This window comes from Eptatretus burgeri, chromosome 8 (assembly GCF_056783735.1).
Source record: "Eptatretus burgeri isolate ZD-2024b chromosome 8, Ebu_testis_v1, whole genome shotgun sequence".
Lineage (NCBI taxonomy): Eukaryota > Metazoa > Chordata > Myxini > Myxiniformes > Myxinidae > Eptatretus > Eptatretus burgeri.
This window is the reverse complement of record NC_140968.1, coordinates 49,763,086-49,778,085: the sequence shown is the minus strand read 5'-3', so window position 1 is coordinate 49,778,085 and position 15,000 is coordinate 49,763,086. Positions and strand designations below refer to the sequence as shown.

The 15,000-nt window shown below is 42.1% G+C and overlaps 1 protein-coding gene across 5 annotated transcripts in view; it reads right to left on the bottom strand.

The window, feature by feature from the left end:
• Positions 1–15,000, bottom strand: part of TXNDC11 (thioredoxin domain containing 11) — a 181,165-nt gene that overhangs the window by 102,538 nt on the left and 63,627 nt on the right. For all 5 annotated transcript variants that reach the window (XR_015060896.1, XM_085891978.1, XM_085891975.1 and 2 more), the window contains exon 8: positions 3,369–4,059. Coding sequence is in view for 4 of the 5 variants with exons in the window: in XM_085891978.1 (XP_085748104.1) it covers positions 3,369–4,059 (691 nt within the window). In the remaining variant the exon portion in view is untranslated. The remainder of the gene's footprint in view (positions 1–3,368; positions 4,060–15,000) is intronic.

Sequence of the window (15,000 nt, the reverse complement as noted above, 5' to 3'; positions counted from 1 at the left end):
ATCCTTTTCCCCTTCCTTGGTATCCAACTTCTCATACAGCTCGTCATATGCCTTTTCCTTGGCCTTTGCCACCTCTCTTTTTGCCTTTCGCTGCCACTCCTTGTACTCCTGCCGACTTTCTTCATCTCTCTGACTATCCCACTTCCTTTTCGACAACCTCTTCTTCCTTATACTTTCCTGTACTTCCTCGTTCCACCACCAAGTCTCCTTATCTTCCTTCCTCTGTCCAGATGTCACACCAAGTACCTTCCTAGTTATCTCCCTCACCACTTCTGCTGTAGTTGCCCAATCATGCCACCCATCTTTACCACCATCCAATGCCTGTCTCACCTCCTCCATAAATTTCACGCAACAGTCTTCCTCCTTCAGCTTCCACCATCTGGTCCTTGGTTCAGCTCTCACTCTCTTCCTCAACCTCACCTCTAAAGTCATCCTACAGACAACCAATCGATGCTGTCGAGCAACACTCTCCCCTGCCACCACCTTACAGTCTCTAATCTCTTTCAGGTTGCATCTCCTGCTTAAAGGCCCTGTCACACCTTGACGTTTTAGCCAGCGATGGCAACGTATTAAAATGTATCTAAAACGCTGGCTTACGTTGAACTTTTGATGTTTTTTTTAAAGATTCGGACATATTCATAGCGACTTGGTCTTATGTATAACGCATTGGTAATGGACACAGAACGTTTCGTTGTGTTATAGATAACTTATACCAACGAATGCTGAACCTGTTGTCGGCCTACACAACCGATGCCCAACGATAGTCTAACTTCGGCATAGCGCGTTGCACGCATCGCCGACGATGTCGTGACGTAGCCTATTAAAAAGGCTGACGCACAACGATTCGAATCATAACTGCCGTAGAAATGGAAGTGACAACATCGCGGTCACACCTTGGCGATCTTGCCAGCGTATGCCGACCTAAGAAAAATGTGTCTCAAACGTTGGGGCACGTCAAATACGGTATGAGTAAGTTTGGTATACGTGAGTAGAACGCTAAAGTACACTATCATACGTCGTAGTAAGTAGAGTACGTCAAGAAATTTTAAACATGTTCAAAATTTTTGGACGTACTCGGCGTATGACACACGTTCCGCATGCGATGGGGATAAGTTTTACACACGATATGTGGACGCTTACACACGTCCACAAAGGCTACTTATAAGCTACTCATAAGTCGAAACACGTCGCGGTAATGTCTTTTTTACGCGAAACTTATTTCTAACTTATGTTTGACGTGCTTTGAACCAATTCTTTACGTAGTCCCAACACACATCGACGTATGTAGACGTATTCCAATGACGTCTTCCGGTCGACAAAAAAAATAAATGAACGTGTTTCTAGCTTACAACTGCCATATAAAGACGTGTTCCCAGCGGTTTTGGGAATTGGTATATAAAAATGCTGCTCATAAAAGGGGAACCCAACAGTGTTTTCGAGTCCTTTTTGAGTCGATGTCCATGTCAGCAGTATCAGTATTAGTATTAGTATTAGTAGTAGTTTGTTCATGTTGGCAGTAGTAGGTGAGTGTGAGGGGAGGGTGTGGGTTATGATGGATCGTCCTTGCGTCCGCGTGTCCATGGGTAGGAGACATCTTTTCACCATTGTTCGAAGTTCTTTGCGGCTAATTTTTTATGGGGCTTTTTCAACAATGAGCTATAGCTTGTTTTTACGATTTAGGTCTATTCATAACGGGTTGGACAAATGCACAATGAACTAATAATGTGCATAGAGCGCTTTGATTACTTATACATACGATATACCAACGAATAATTATCGTGAAGCCGGCGTTCACAAACTATGCCCAACGATAGCCTAACTTATCCATATTGTGCGGCAGTTTATATTTGCCGGTGACGTGGGGTTTGCTATTCATAGGCTGCCACTCAACGATTTAAATGGCTGCATCTCCACTATTGAAAGTAGACGCTTGCACTCAACAATTGGATTTTTTTTCCACTCAACGACGTTTAAACGGTACCACTCAACTATTTTCATTGTTTACAATGAACGATTTAAATTGCTGTCACTCGCCTTTGTTTTTTGACGCTGGGGTTTTGAAATTTGAAGCGTTTCTTCTGAACGTGTTAAAACGCTCAAACTTGACTATTTTAAATATACGCTGCTGATGGACAATTGGAATTATAGCCAAGCTAGACATCGAAGTGTGAACATCCTCGTCATGCCGAAGAAAAGTTTGAAGAATGCTGCAAATAAGTGTCCTGGCCGTGGCCGTGGACGCTGACGCAAGGACGATCCATTATACCGACGTCTTTCAGCCTATGAGTAACTTAAAAGTAACGTCTGTCGATGTGTGGCAACGATCGCGTAACGTGCCAACAACACGTTAATCATAGGTTAGAAATAAGTTTCGGGTACGCTAAACATTACCTCGGCGTGTCTCAACTTATGATTAACTTACAAGTAGCATGTGTTGACGTCTGTCAACGATCGCAGACCGTGCATACAACTTGTGGCCAGCGTAGCGGAACGTGTGAGTCATACGCCGGCATACGTCGTGAAATTTCAAGCATGAAAAATTTGAGGACAACCAAAAAGTACAACGTTTAAAGCCAGCGTACAACGACGTATGGCAGTGTTTTTCAGCGTGCTCTCAATGTTATCAAAACTTACCCATAACGTATTCAACGTGTGCCAGCGTTTTAGAAAAAAAATTCAAAAATCGGCATACGTTGGCTAAAACGTCAAGGTGTGACCGGGCCTTAAGATGTAATCCACCTGTGTGCACTTTCCTCCACTCTTGTATGTCACCCTGTGTTCCTCCTTCTTCTTCAAACATGCCATAATGACAAAATAAATATAATACCAGTCAGTCTTTATAGAAACGTGTTACTTCCTAAATACCACAATCCACATTTGACAATCTATAATGGAATAACTTTCATGTCCCAGAAAGAGGGGAATAAAACATGACAAATAAAACTAACAAAAATCAGCAGGTAGGAAATGTGTGTATATATATATATATATATATATATATATATATATATATATATATATATATATATATATATATATATATATATATATATATTGCTGATCAGTCTATAAAGACTGACTGGTATTATATTTGAATCAACGGAGATATGTATGGGAGATGAGGCGGGGGCAGGGGGGGGCGAAGGTGGTGTGGGGGGTGTCGATATTTGCACACACAATAAATAGATGTCCCAAAAAGCCAGTCAGAAGATTGGAGAGGCAAAGGGGTGAGAATTTAGCTTTGATTTTTTTTTATGGCTGGTCACATCCACATCAGGGTTGAAAGTCACATGACTTTTTCCTACTGATAACTGCATTGCCACCATTATAGCGATTTTACCATCCATACAAAATCCTCAAAGACTCACTCAGTGTATCCCGTCGCACATCTTCCAATACGTAGTGCAGCTCTTCATGTAAGATAATGATTGCAGCGAAGATCTTCAGTCTGGCATCATGTCGGGCACCCAATTGCTTGGCAAACTCCCAGTGCAGGCCCGAGTCCATGGCAAAGAATGCCAGCGTGCGGTTTGTGCGACATCGTAAGCCCCTAACAGCAGCAATCTCATCCACCTTTGGTCCTCCGCTATGGTTTCCGGCTTTCCAAGAATTCCACAGGAATCCTGAGATAGTTCTGGACGTTTGAGTCCCCATTTGTTGGTCATTGGCAGATAATCTTTTGCAGCAAGCGGCATATAAAGATACAAAGCGACTGCTGTATACGTCTACAACTGCCGAGGTGCAAGAAGTGGTCTCTGACATTAGAGATGACAGAAATTTCACAGGAACACGAGAAAGTACACATCGTGGCAAGCCATGTGCGGCCATCACACACAGTTCACAGGTAGTGCGTGCTGAAGACTGTCGAACTGGGGCAAGCACTTTTGTCCTTGTTTCAGCCACTGAAAAACAACATGCCTCTTGTTTCCATGAGGATGCAGTGGATTGCGTGTGAAAAGTTTGCCGTTTATCTTGCTGCATCTGCAGCAATCGATCAGTGAGACGTGAGATCTTCAAACTCTCACTGCAGTCATTGTATGTGAGCACAATCTCTTCGAGCTACGCAGAGAAGAGACAAAAACACAACAGGTTGGTGGAACTACTGGTTCATGGTTTTGATTAACCAAGCATTTCAAACAAGCCATAATGACAAAATAAAACTAAAAAGAGCAATCAGAGATTGCAGTCCCTCTCCAGGACTTGTTTTACCGACTGTGTAGTTCATGTTCATACACCAGACAAACAAGAGCTTTTTTGGTTCTATTGTATATATTAACATTACAATCGTATGCACGTCTAGATTTTATAGAAATACGTATTTTACTGACATAAACGTATTGTTATTGTACGTACGTTATGAATGAATTCACGTTCTTAATACACACTCAGATTATTAAGGGTACATCCTCTGTAGACATACACACTTTCTAATATTACATACTTTATAGATGTGCTTGCATTGTAATAGTACATACTTTGTAGATGTGCTTGCATTGTAATAGTACATACTTTATAGACATTGTAATAGTACATACTTTATAGACATTGTAATAGTACATACTTGGTGTTATGTACTTTATAGACATGCTTGCATTCTAATACTATGTACTTTATAGACGTGCTTGCATTGTAATCGTATGTACTTTATAAATGTACTTGCATTTGTACAGCGGTACTTGGTTGAAAAAAGATAACGTGCAATACGTACTACCACCAGACCACCAGGTGGGATTTATGGCCTACATTGGCACGATATGTGTGGACAGACAGACAAACAGACCCTATTATGCAATACCCTCTCCTCTGGCGAGGGTAATAAAATAAAATAAAATGAAAGGAATTAGCCTATCAGTCTGGGGGGTTGGTCGGTATCAAATTGGGGGAGAATGCTCATAGTGATTTTTGGGATGGTGTAGACCCCTAGAGTTAGAAAATATGTGATAGCATTGTGGCAGTGGCAGCTTTATGGGAGTTATCCCCCTTTTTCCAAAATGGCCGCCAAATGCTCAATACCCTATATATATATATATATACATAGCATATTTTAGACCACCAAGAGCAGTGATACTGGTGTCTACGACTAGGTTTGAGGTGTCAGATATATCATTTCTGTATTTACCTAAAATATTTACCTAAAATATAAAATATATATATATATATATATATATATATATATATATACATATATATACATATATACATATATATATATACATATGTAATATAATGTTTATATTCTCTTTTTCAGGTATCGTGGTAGCTGTGGAAGTTCTACGTAAGAGGCCTGGAATACAGTAGACGAGCATTAGATGTCCGTCAGCATGGAAACGCCCCAGGGATCCGCCAAGAAACTGTGCATCATACACCAGGCAGTATCTGACGAAGATGAACATTTAATCAGTCCTCAAAGTCATGACTCCTGGCTAACCTTACTTGAAGCCGCCAAAGTCAGGAACCATGTCCCCATTTTAGACGTTGCAAAAACGCTTGAGGACAAAGAAGTTCCAATTATGTTCTAACATCGAAAATGTAGAAGCATCTTCACCATGAAAAGAGACTTGGAGACTGAAAAGGAAAGCAGGTGAAAGCAGTAGTGAACTACCTGGTAGTCGTGGCTGTCCTCCAAAACGGTCTTCCAGAAGATTGACAACAGAATCAAGAGTTTAAGATCCGATCTGCATATTCTGTAGCAAAGTCAAGTACCTAAAGCACTCCAATACACGTGAAAAACTTACGCTAGCTTCACAACTGAGAGTAGATCAAACACTACGAGAGAGTGCCGTCAGAAAGGGAGACGAAAGGATGGTAGCACTAACCAGTAGAGACATTGTTGCCGCCGAGGCACACTATCGCACTTCATGCTATAGGAATTATACTTGAGACAATGAGAATGAAGAAGAGAAAGAGACACATGAATTTATACTGTATCACAAGGTTGAAGGAGAAGCTTACGAAGAAATTTTCGAATACATCAGAGCAGATATTATTCCCAACAAGAGGCTTATACCAGTCACATCCTTGACCACAAAACTGGAATCATTAATGTTGTCTGGTAGAGTTAATCTTCTGAAGGATTCAACGAAGAAGAATATGCATGAAAGACTGAAGTCCGAGCTTGGAGGTGCAGTGGAAATATTTCCCGACGACAATGGAAAGTTGTTGATGGTTCCCCCGCTGTGTATCATTAAAGGATGTTGTCTTGGAAAATCAAACTCTACATAGGGAGCTCAAGCTTTGGAAAGCCAAGTCTACAGATGTCAACAAGATCATAGATCAGACTTCGTCACATATCCGAACGGCCATCAAACAGGACATGATTTCTACCCCGTGGCCATATCATTCGCCTGATGTAGCTACTCATATCGCCATACCAAATCAGCTAAAGCAATTTCTGGTCGGGCTCCTCACTGGAAATCCTACTAGTACTACGAATAAATCCCAAAGGACTGCTATTCTAGTCGAGTCATTTAGCCAGGACATGATATACGCTGTGACACGTGGGCAGTATAAACCACCAAAACATTTCCTGCTTCCTTATGCGGTAAAAGCACTCACTGGAAACATTGAGGTCATTCAGACACTGAATAAGTTTGGACACGTGGTGTCTTATGACCAGCTGGAATAGAATGATACCGCTCTGTGTCTCCAGAAGTTAGCAATGGGCTTCAACCAGAGAGCTGTTCTACCAGTCTCCATCAAGCCCTATGTCTTCACAAATCTTGCATGGGATAATATAGACAGACTGGAGGAGACACTTACTGGAAAAGGTACGTCACATCGAGTCAACGGAATAGCGGTCCAGCCTAAGGTCGATGGACCTCATCCATCCACGACTGAACTTCCAATCATTGACAAACTGAAACAAAGATCAGTCAACATTGAACACGAAGAGCTGGAAGTCTATATAGCCTGTGCACGTGTAGGTCCACAACCTCTACCAACCAGCGAGAGCCACATCCTGGAAGCACAAGAGTCTGCTCAAGTCGCCTGTAACAAGAACCTGGCATGGGTCCTTGCAAGACAAACAAACTCAGACTGTCAGACAATCCCAAGTTGGACTGGGTTTAATATCAAAACCAGGGACCAAGAATCAATCTCAGAAGATGTTGTTGGGTACCTGCCCACCATCAATGCACCAGCTACAGAGTTGACTACAGTTTATGAAATTCTCAAGCAGTCAGATCTAATCAGAAATGAGCTATCTCTGGACACTCTTGTCGTAGTCATGGATCAAGCACTCTATGCAAAAGCCGTTGAAATTGCCTGGAAGCACAAAGAGCGTTTTTCCCATGTACTTTTGAGGATGGGAACATTCCACACCATCATGAATGCACTGAGTATCATAGGAAAGCAGTTCTGTGATGCAGGTTTGAAGGACATATGCATAGAAGCCAGGATAGTCGCGGAGGGGTCCATTAATGGGGTAATTGACGGCAAACAGTACAATCATGCTATCAGGGTCCACAAGTGCATCTATGAAGCTTTGATGAGACTGGCATGGGCAGAGTTTACACTATGGGTAGACAGCAACGAGGAGAAGAGCGGTGTGATCAAATCATGTGTAGACAATGTGAACGACATAGCTGATGATCTCAACCAACATAACTTCAGTTATCTCCTCGACAGTCCACAATTATTAGAGTTGATGATCCTGTGGAGAGCCTTCATGGAACACCTCCGCCACAACAATGGGGAGCTATCGGGATATTGGATGTCATTCATAGACATGGTGGAGCACGTGATACTTGGCCTTCTGCGTGCTTCTCATGAGGGAAATTGGGATTTGCACATCAATGCCATTAGAACTTTGATCCTATGGTGTTTTGCCTACGATAAGGTCAACTATGCCAGGTACCTGTCTGCATACTTTGCTCAGATGACAAATCTTCCCGAGAAGAATCCTGATGTACATAGAGCCTTCCAGGAAGGTCATTTCTCGGTGCAGAGGTCCAGCAATAATCCCTTTGGCCGGATACCTGTAGATCAGACAATTGAGGTTACGGTGAACAAGGACACTCAGACTTCTGGAGGCACGTCATGGTTCAGCCTAAAAGTAGGAGCCATCAAAAGGTACTACATAACAGCAGAGTACCGCAGTGCATTTCTTGGACACTTAAGAGACATGGTGCATGGTAACCAATCAGAACTCAACCATGCTGATCTACAAGCAGCCCAGAATCCAAAAAAGATGAGGAAACTGTCGGCAATCGTCAGCCTCATTCAAGCCTGGGTCAACCCATTCTCAGAGAAGCAAGACCTCATAAGCATTTCTATTGCAAAATCGGCACCCAGAGACATTGCCTCTGACCTGATGAAGGCATGTGATATTGGAGAGCAGAGTTATGCCACTTTGCAGAACAAGAGACTGGAGAACGACCCATCAGCGAAACCATTTCACGATCTGATGAAAACTAACAAGTTGAAGACATTCACAAATATGTGCAAGAAGGTAGTGAAAACAAGTGGGAAGGACATAATCTTGAAAGCTGACCGGTCTCTGTTTGGTCGCATCATAGTGATGGCACCAGGGCGCAATCTCACGATGGAGGACATCCTCTCTCACCCCTTGGGACCACTACCCTGGGCTGTATCTACCCTAGACGGATTACTCAGGAAAACAAACAAAGCTTCCTTAGCCACTACTTTGCAGAAGAATGTGACAGTAACAGACCAACTCCCACAAAATCCGGCTTCTGTGGTCGATGGAATGAACTTAGTTCAAAGAGTAAAGGGTGATCAAGCTACGTTTGGAGACATTGCCACTACAATACTGTCTATGGCATTGCGTGAAGGAAGTAAAAGTACCAGAATAGATGTTGTGTTCGACACATATCGAGAGAATTCTATCAAGAACAGTGAGAGATCGGCACGAGGTGGAGAGACTGGACACCAGCTGCAGGGTATCACAAGCGCACAGATTGTGAGGCAATGGAGAAGTTTCCTGACAGGAATAACTAACAAAACCAGTCTGATTAGCTTCATTGTCAGTGAATGGAGGAAGCCAGTGTACAGAGAGAAACTACATGAGAAGATTCTGTATGTAACTGTAGATGACAAATGTTACAGAATTACATCACAGGGCAGTGAAGAGGTACCAGATCTCCAGTGCCAGCAGGAGGAAGCAGATGGGCGCCTACTTTTCCATGCTGTCCATGCTGCTAGAGAGGGCTACCAGGCTGTAGTGATATGCGCAGAGGACACATATGTCTTTATCATGTGTTTGGCATTCCATGACAAGATAGGAGCTCCGTTATTCCAGAAATGTGGAACTATAACCAGAACTAGATTAGATGACATCGGGAAAGTCGCTGCTACTGTCGGCATAGATGTCTGCAGAGCTCTTATTGGTATACATGCATACACTGGATGTGACACTACCAGTGCTTTCGCAGGTAAAGGGAAGGCAAGTGCTCTAAAATTAGTGACCAACAACAGGGAAATCAAGAACACATTCACAGAGTTGGGCCAGGAATGGGACCTCTCCTCAGAACTGATGAACAAACTAGAGTGTGTCACATGTCTCCTCTATGGCCCCAAAGCAGAATTCACCAAGGTCAATGATCTCAGGTACAACTTGTTCTGTGTTAAGAAAGGTGAGATAGAGAGTCATCAGCTTCCACCCTGCAGAGACTGCTCAGTCAAACATGCACAAAGGGCAAACTACCAGGCTGGAATATGGAGATGTCTTGAGCAAGACCCAGGTGTACCAAGTCCCATTGGCAGAGGGTGGAAAATTGGCATGGATGGAGCCGAGAAATTAATGGTAGTGGATTGGATGGATGGTCAGCCAGCACCTGAGGCTATCTTGGCCCTACTAGCCTGCAAATGTTCAAGGAAATGTACGCTGCCAAATTGTGTATGTCTGGCAAATGGACTTAAGTGCACCGATATGTGCAAACTGTCAGACTGTGAGAATCGGTCATCAGATGATGTGGAGAGTACGGACGAGGATGACGATGTGGATGCCGATGAACAGTAATTATTGACAGTAAATGATGAGCATTAGAGTCATCATGTAAATTTCACTACAGTTGGATATATCATTTTTTTTTTTTTTTTTTTTTTTTTTTTTTGTATACCTTGGTCGAGGCTCGTATGAGAGCTAACACACAACTCACAGCAAGGAGGCATGAGACAAGAGGGGCGGGAGTGGAAGGGACAAAACAGTGGGGAACAGACACATTAGGTGAACTGTGGAAGGGAGAGGGATGGGGATGGGACGGGGAACATGGCGAAGAGAAGATGGACATTACAGGGACTTTCAGGAAGGAAAGCAGGAGAATTGAAGGAAGTGGGCTTGGGTGGATTATCGGGGGTAGAAAAGATCGAGGATTTGGATGGGGGAAGATAAGAGGTGGTGGTGAACAGCTGTTTTGAAAGCCTGGAGGGAAGAATGGGAAAGAATAGAGTGAGGAAGTTTATTCCAAAGGCGGGAAAAAAGAGGAATGAAAGAGTGAAGATGAGCAGTGATTCGTGATTTTGGTAGTTTTACCAGAAGGGGGTTGTTGGCGGACCTTGAGCGCCCTGTGGAAATGTGGTTGGGACAAATCGCAGAGAGAGCAGGGGGGGCAAGGCTGGAGAGGAGTCGGTAGAAGACAGAAAGACCACCGACCAACCTGCGGTGATTGAGTGAGAGGCCCAAAGACTCAGATGATGTGGAGAGATCATTTCTTTATTTACCTAAAATATTGGAAATGTACACCAAAATCACTGTCGTAACTGTTCTAGGACCTTAAACGCGGTCATTTAAATATGTGTCTGCAGCCATTTTGGCGGCCATCTTGAATTTTAATATTAAGGCTGTATCCAATATTTTAGGTAAATACAGAAATGATATATCTGACCCCTCAAACCTAGTCGTAGACACCACTATCACTGCTCTAGGTGGTCTAAAATCTGCTATATATAGGGTATTGAGCATTTGGCGGCCATTTTGGAAAAAGGGGGATAACTCCCATAAAGCTGCCACCACCACAATGCTATCACATGTTTTCCAACTCTAGGGGTTTATACCTTCATAAAAAACACTATGAGCATTCTCCCCTAATTTGATACCGGTGACCAAAATTTCGGACCGGGGCTGATCAGCTTAATGAAAACCTCACCAAAGATGCAGCATTTGACTCGTTCACTGTTAACTAAATCTGAAATTGAATCTCAAGTCGCATGTTCAGTGCGCTCACAAGTCTTAAGGGACGAGTCAAACAGTCTCAAGGCGAAGTTTTAAATTCTTGTCTGCCACGTCGACAATGACATCATCCTGCAGCTTGTCTCGTGGGTTTTATCAGATGCCAATCAGTTGAAAGGCCCTCCCCCCACCCCAATCTTATTGACTTTAATCGTTTTTTCAAGAGATGCTGTTTAATGTCAAAATTAATCAACCAAAAGGTCACAAATTACTAATGATAGCTTAGATCCCAGAGTCCTCAGCCTCCCAAGTTAAGTCATAAGTCATTAAAAAAAGAAGCCAGCAAGTACGACAAGACCTGACCCTCACATTCAAGAACTACAGTCGTGATGCAAACACAATAAAATTAAAAAAAACTTTTGTATCTGGATCCGGATCCGGATCTTCACCAAAATCAAACCAATTTGTCCTAGTCACACACCCAACCTGTCCACCAAATTTTGTCTGAATCCATCTAGAACTTTTTGAGATATCCTGCTCACAGACAGATAAACAAGCAAACAAAGACAGACAGAGGTAAAAACATAACCAGGGTCCACCTTCGGTGGTGGAGTTATTTCAAAGAAAAAACATCCACAAAACAACCAAAAAAAACCTAACAAGATTTCACCAAAGGTGCACTCACTGGAGTTAAGAAATGAAGCAAAACCATTGTCAAATAATCTTAACGTAATGTCACAAACAGCAAATATCACATGACCAGAAAGTATGAATACGTAAATATACACCGCTATCAAATGTTGGACCATGACAAAAACAGCAAACCATACTTGCCAGATGGAAAAAGATATAGACAGACAAGAAGGAAGCTTATCACGAAACGTCCCCACGGACAGTTTTCCAGGAAGAGGCATCCTGTGAAGGGATGCAGAGACTTCCTGCTATTATAAAAAGGGTGTTTGTGCTGATGCTGCCATTTCAGGCCAAAATACTGCTCATATGTCATTCACAAAAGACTTGCTCAGAAAGACCCTCAAAAGCGGTACAAATAAAAGCGACATTTCTACCCAGCACAAGCCAAACATCTCAGCGACCTCAAACCCCAAACAAAGTGTCTGTCCTCGCCCCATTTAAGGCCAGAAAATGACGAAAAGGAAGAAAACCAAAAGCTTCTGTTGCCCAAGGTACAAACTAATTGGGAAACTCGATCGCCGTTTTTCAGAAATAATTGGGGGAGCTAATTACTGAGCACGCGGCAATCAGGTGTGCAGGTGTGTTCGAGCAAAGCCTTTAATTATTCTGAAATTATAAAAATAACACCAAGAAAGATACAAGACGAGGGTAGTTAGGCCTGATGCTGAGTCATACACCAATTTCAATGATGCATCTGCACTGTTCAGGATGGAAAGGATAATTCAGCCTCCCCCGATAGTATAGAGGAAGGCTTATTGCTGTTGTTGGTTTTGTTTCTTCAATTACCGCCCTCAATTTTTAATGGTACCACAGAGTTTCTTTGGAGGACTAAATCACCATTTCGATTTTTTTTTTCCTGAATTCTCAACACAACAGATATATACATTTAAACATTTTTTACCATAACTCGACTAACGTTTGGCCAATCGGAACAAAATTGCCCTCTCTAGACAGCCTAGAGCAAGTTGCATTTATGCTTATTTTATACCATACCACTCCGGGTTAAAGGTCAAGGTCAAATGGCGGTCTGAAAAAAATAATGCATTTTTTTGTCATTGCTCAATTTTCCTAATGCGGAATCTCACACCGCTTGGCCTTCCATGATGTTCTTGCATCGTCATAGTGGACCTGCACTGAAGTGCACAGGTCTGATATTTGTTTCGTGTCCTTGACCTACATTTTTCAGATTGTGACCTAATTAACAAAAGACACCTTTTTGATAATAACTTGAATAATTTTCCTCTGATTTTCATGATGTTAACTTTTATGGATACATTGTAGATGGGGACATATTTTCTTAATTTACCCTCTATTCCCAAATGTTAAAGGTCAAGGTCATACAATCGTCCGACAAAAATATGGCCATCATTGGATCACGGGCCAAGGTTAAGTCGCGGGCAATCGCAAACCATAATGGAGGGAGGCTTACATCTGGTGATCGCTTTGTGATCGCAGATATATAGTTAATTTTATTGTTTTATTTTAACCTACTAGCTTGAGGCTGTTATTAAATAATACTTTTTGCAAGATTTATTTTTCAACGAAGTGGTGTCAAGTGACTGGTCATCTGAGGTGAAAACTTGCTCCTGGCAGCACTATTTTTGGGTTCAAATTGCAACGGAATGAACAGAGAGATCCAGATAAATGCAGGAGAGAAAGATGGCATCTACAGGCATACCATGACTCCAATGATGTTTGTAACAACCATCTTTCTATCATTTTCATTTGGAACAACATTGACCCCCATTGACTATGCGACAACAATTCAACTTCACAAATAATTTGACAGGAATGGCACTGTGATCGAAAAGAAGAGGCTTCGGCAACCTCTTGCACTAATATATAACAGTGTAAATCTGTAAGCCACAAAGGATCCTCAAGAGTCCAGTTTATACAAGATACCCATGCCAAAAGAAACCAAAAAGTTCTCCCGAAACTTTACCCACTTGGCCGTTAAATCTTCTCACCCAGCCTACCCAGAGGAATAGGGTTGACTGTTCAGCCATTGGGGTTAAAGGCCAAATCATAATCATGTTCCCGAATTTGATTGCATGTTGCCAAGGGGTGTGTTTTTGTGATCTTGAAGGTGTGAAATATGTCTGTTTTGGTTTAAAATGTGTGCTGATGATACACATCATCAAAAATGAGGCAGTCTCGTTTTGTGTTACCATTTTACACGAAAAACAATTTAGGTACAATGGAAAATGAAGCCTCGCTAACTCGCTCGAACCTCGTTAGAGCACAATGATCTCACAGTATTACAAAGATGGTCAATACATATAGAAAAGCAAATAATGTGTGTGGCTCATTCCGAAACAAGCTAGTGTTGACAATTATTGTGTAAACATCAGCTCGCATCTCCGATGGCCTCTTAGGCCATTCTGGCTGGGTTGTTGAGGCTGTATGATAAATGACCCTTGTCTGTATCTTACTCCCAACATAAACTGCAAGCATTTCAAATATGAGGAAAATATTGGCTTTCCTCTTAAAAAGAAAAAGTATTATTAAATACTTTCATTTTTGTTTTGGGCATCATTCTAAAATATGGCTGTCTATGTCTGTCTGGCTGACTGTCTGTCTTCGATATATTCGGTCGTTACTTATCCAATATCAAGCAAACTTGCCAGAGGGACTCGGGGCCACACAACGGAGGTAGTAGCGACTTTATTTGCCATCATCCCGAAGAGGGTTTTTCACGTTGGAGAACTCCGTGTTTAGGTGTATAAATACCTTATTTTGGTGTTTCGTGAGGCACACCTACCGGAAGTAAAAATGATTATAACCACAAACTATTCAGTCAATTCTGTCTGTACGATTACATTTTTAATCAGTCGCTATTGTTGTTTAACACTATTTGAGGAAACCAGACGTCCTTGAGGCAAATGGCTATCGCATCCTACTCGAACCGTCTCAACTTGCTCGGTAGCTAGCCTGCTAGCTAGGCCACAATGATCTTGGGCAAATAAACGTACATACTTAAAAGTGTTTTTACGCATAATGATGTATCCTGTTGCCTGTCCAAACTTTCTAGCCATCAGATGATATGGAGTATTTATAACCTGCATCTTGGGGCCATATATGTGATTTCATCAAGTGTAATGTGCGATATTGCCCTCGACACACTTACGGACAAATATTAACTATACTTGACACATAACCCCATTCCTAACAGTCGCTAA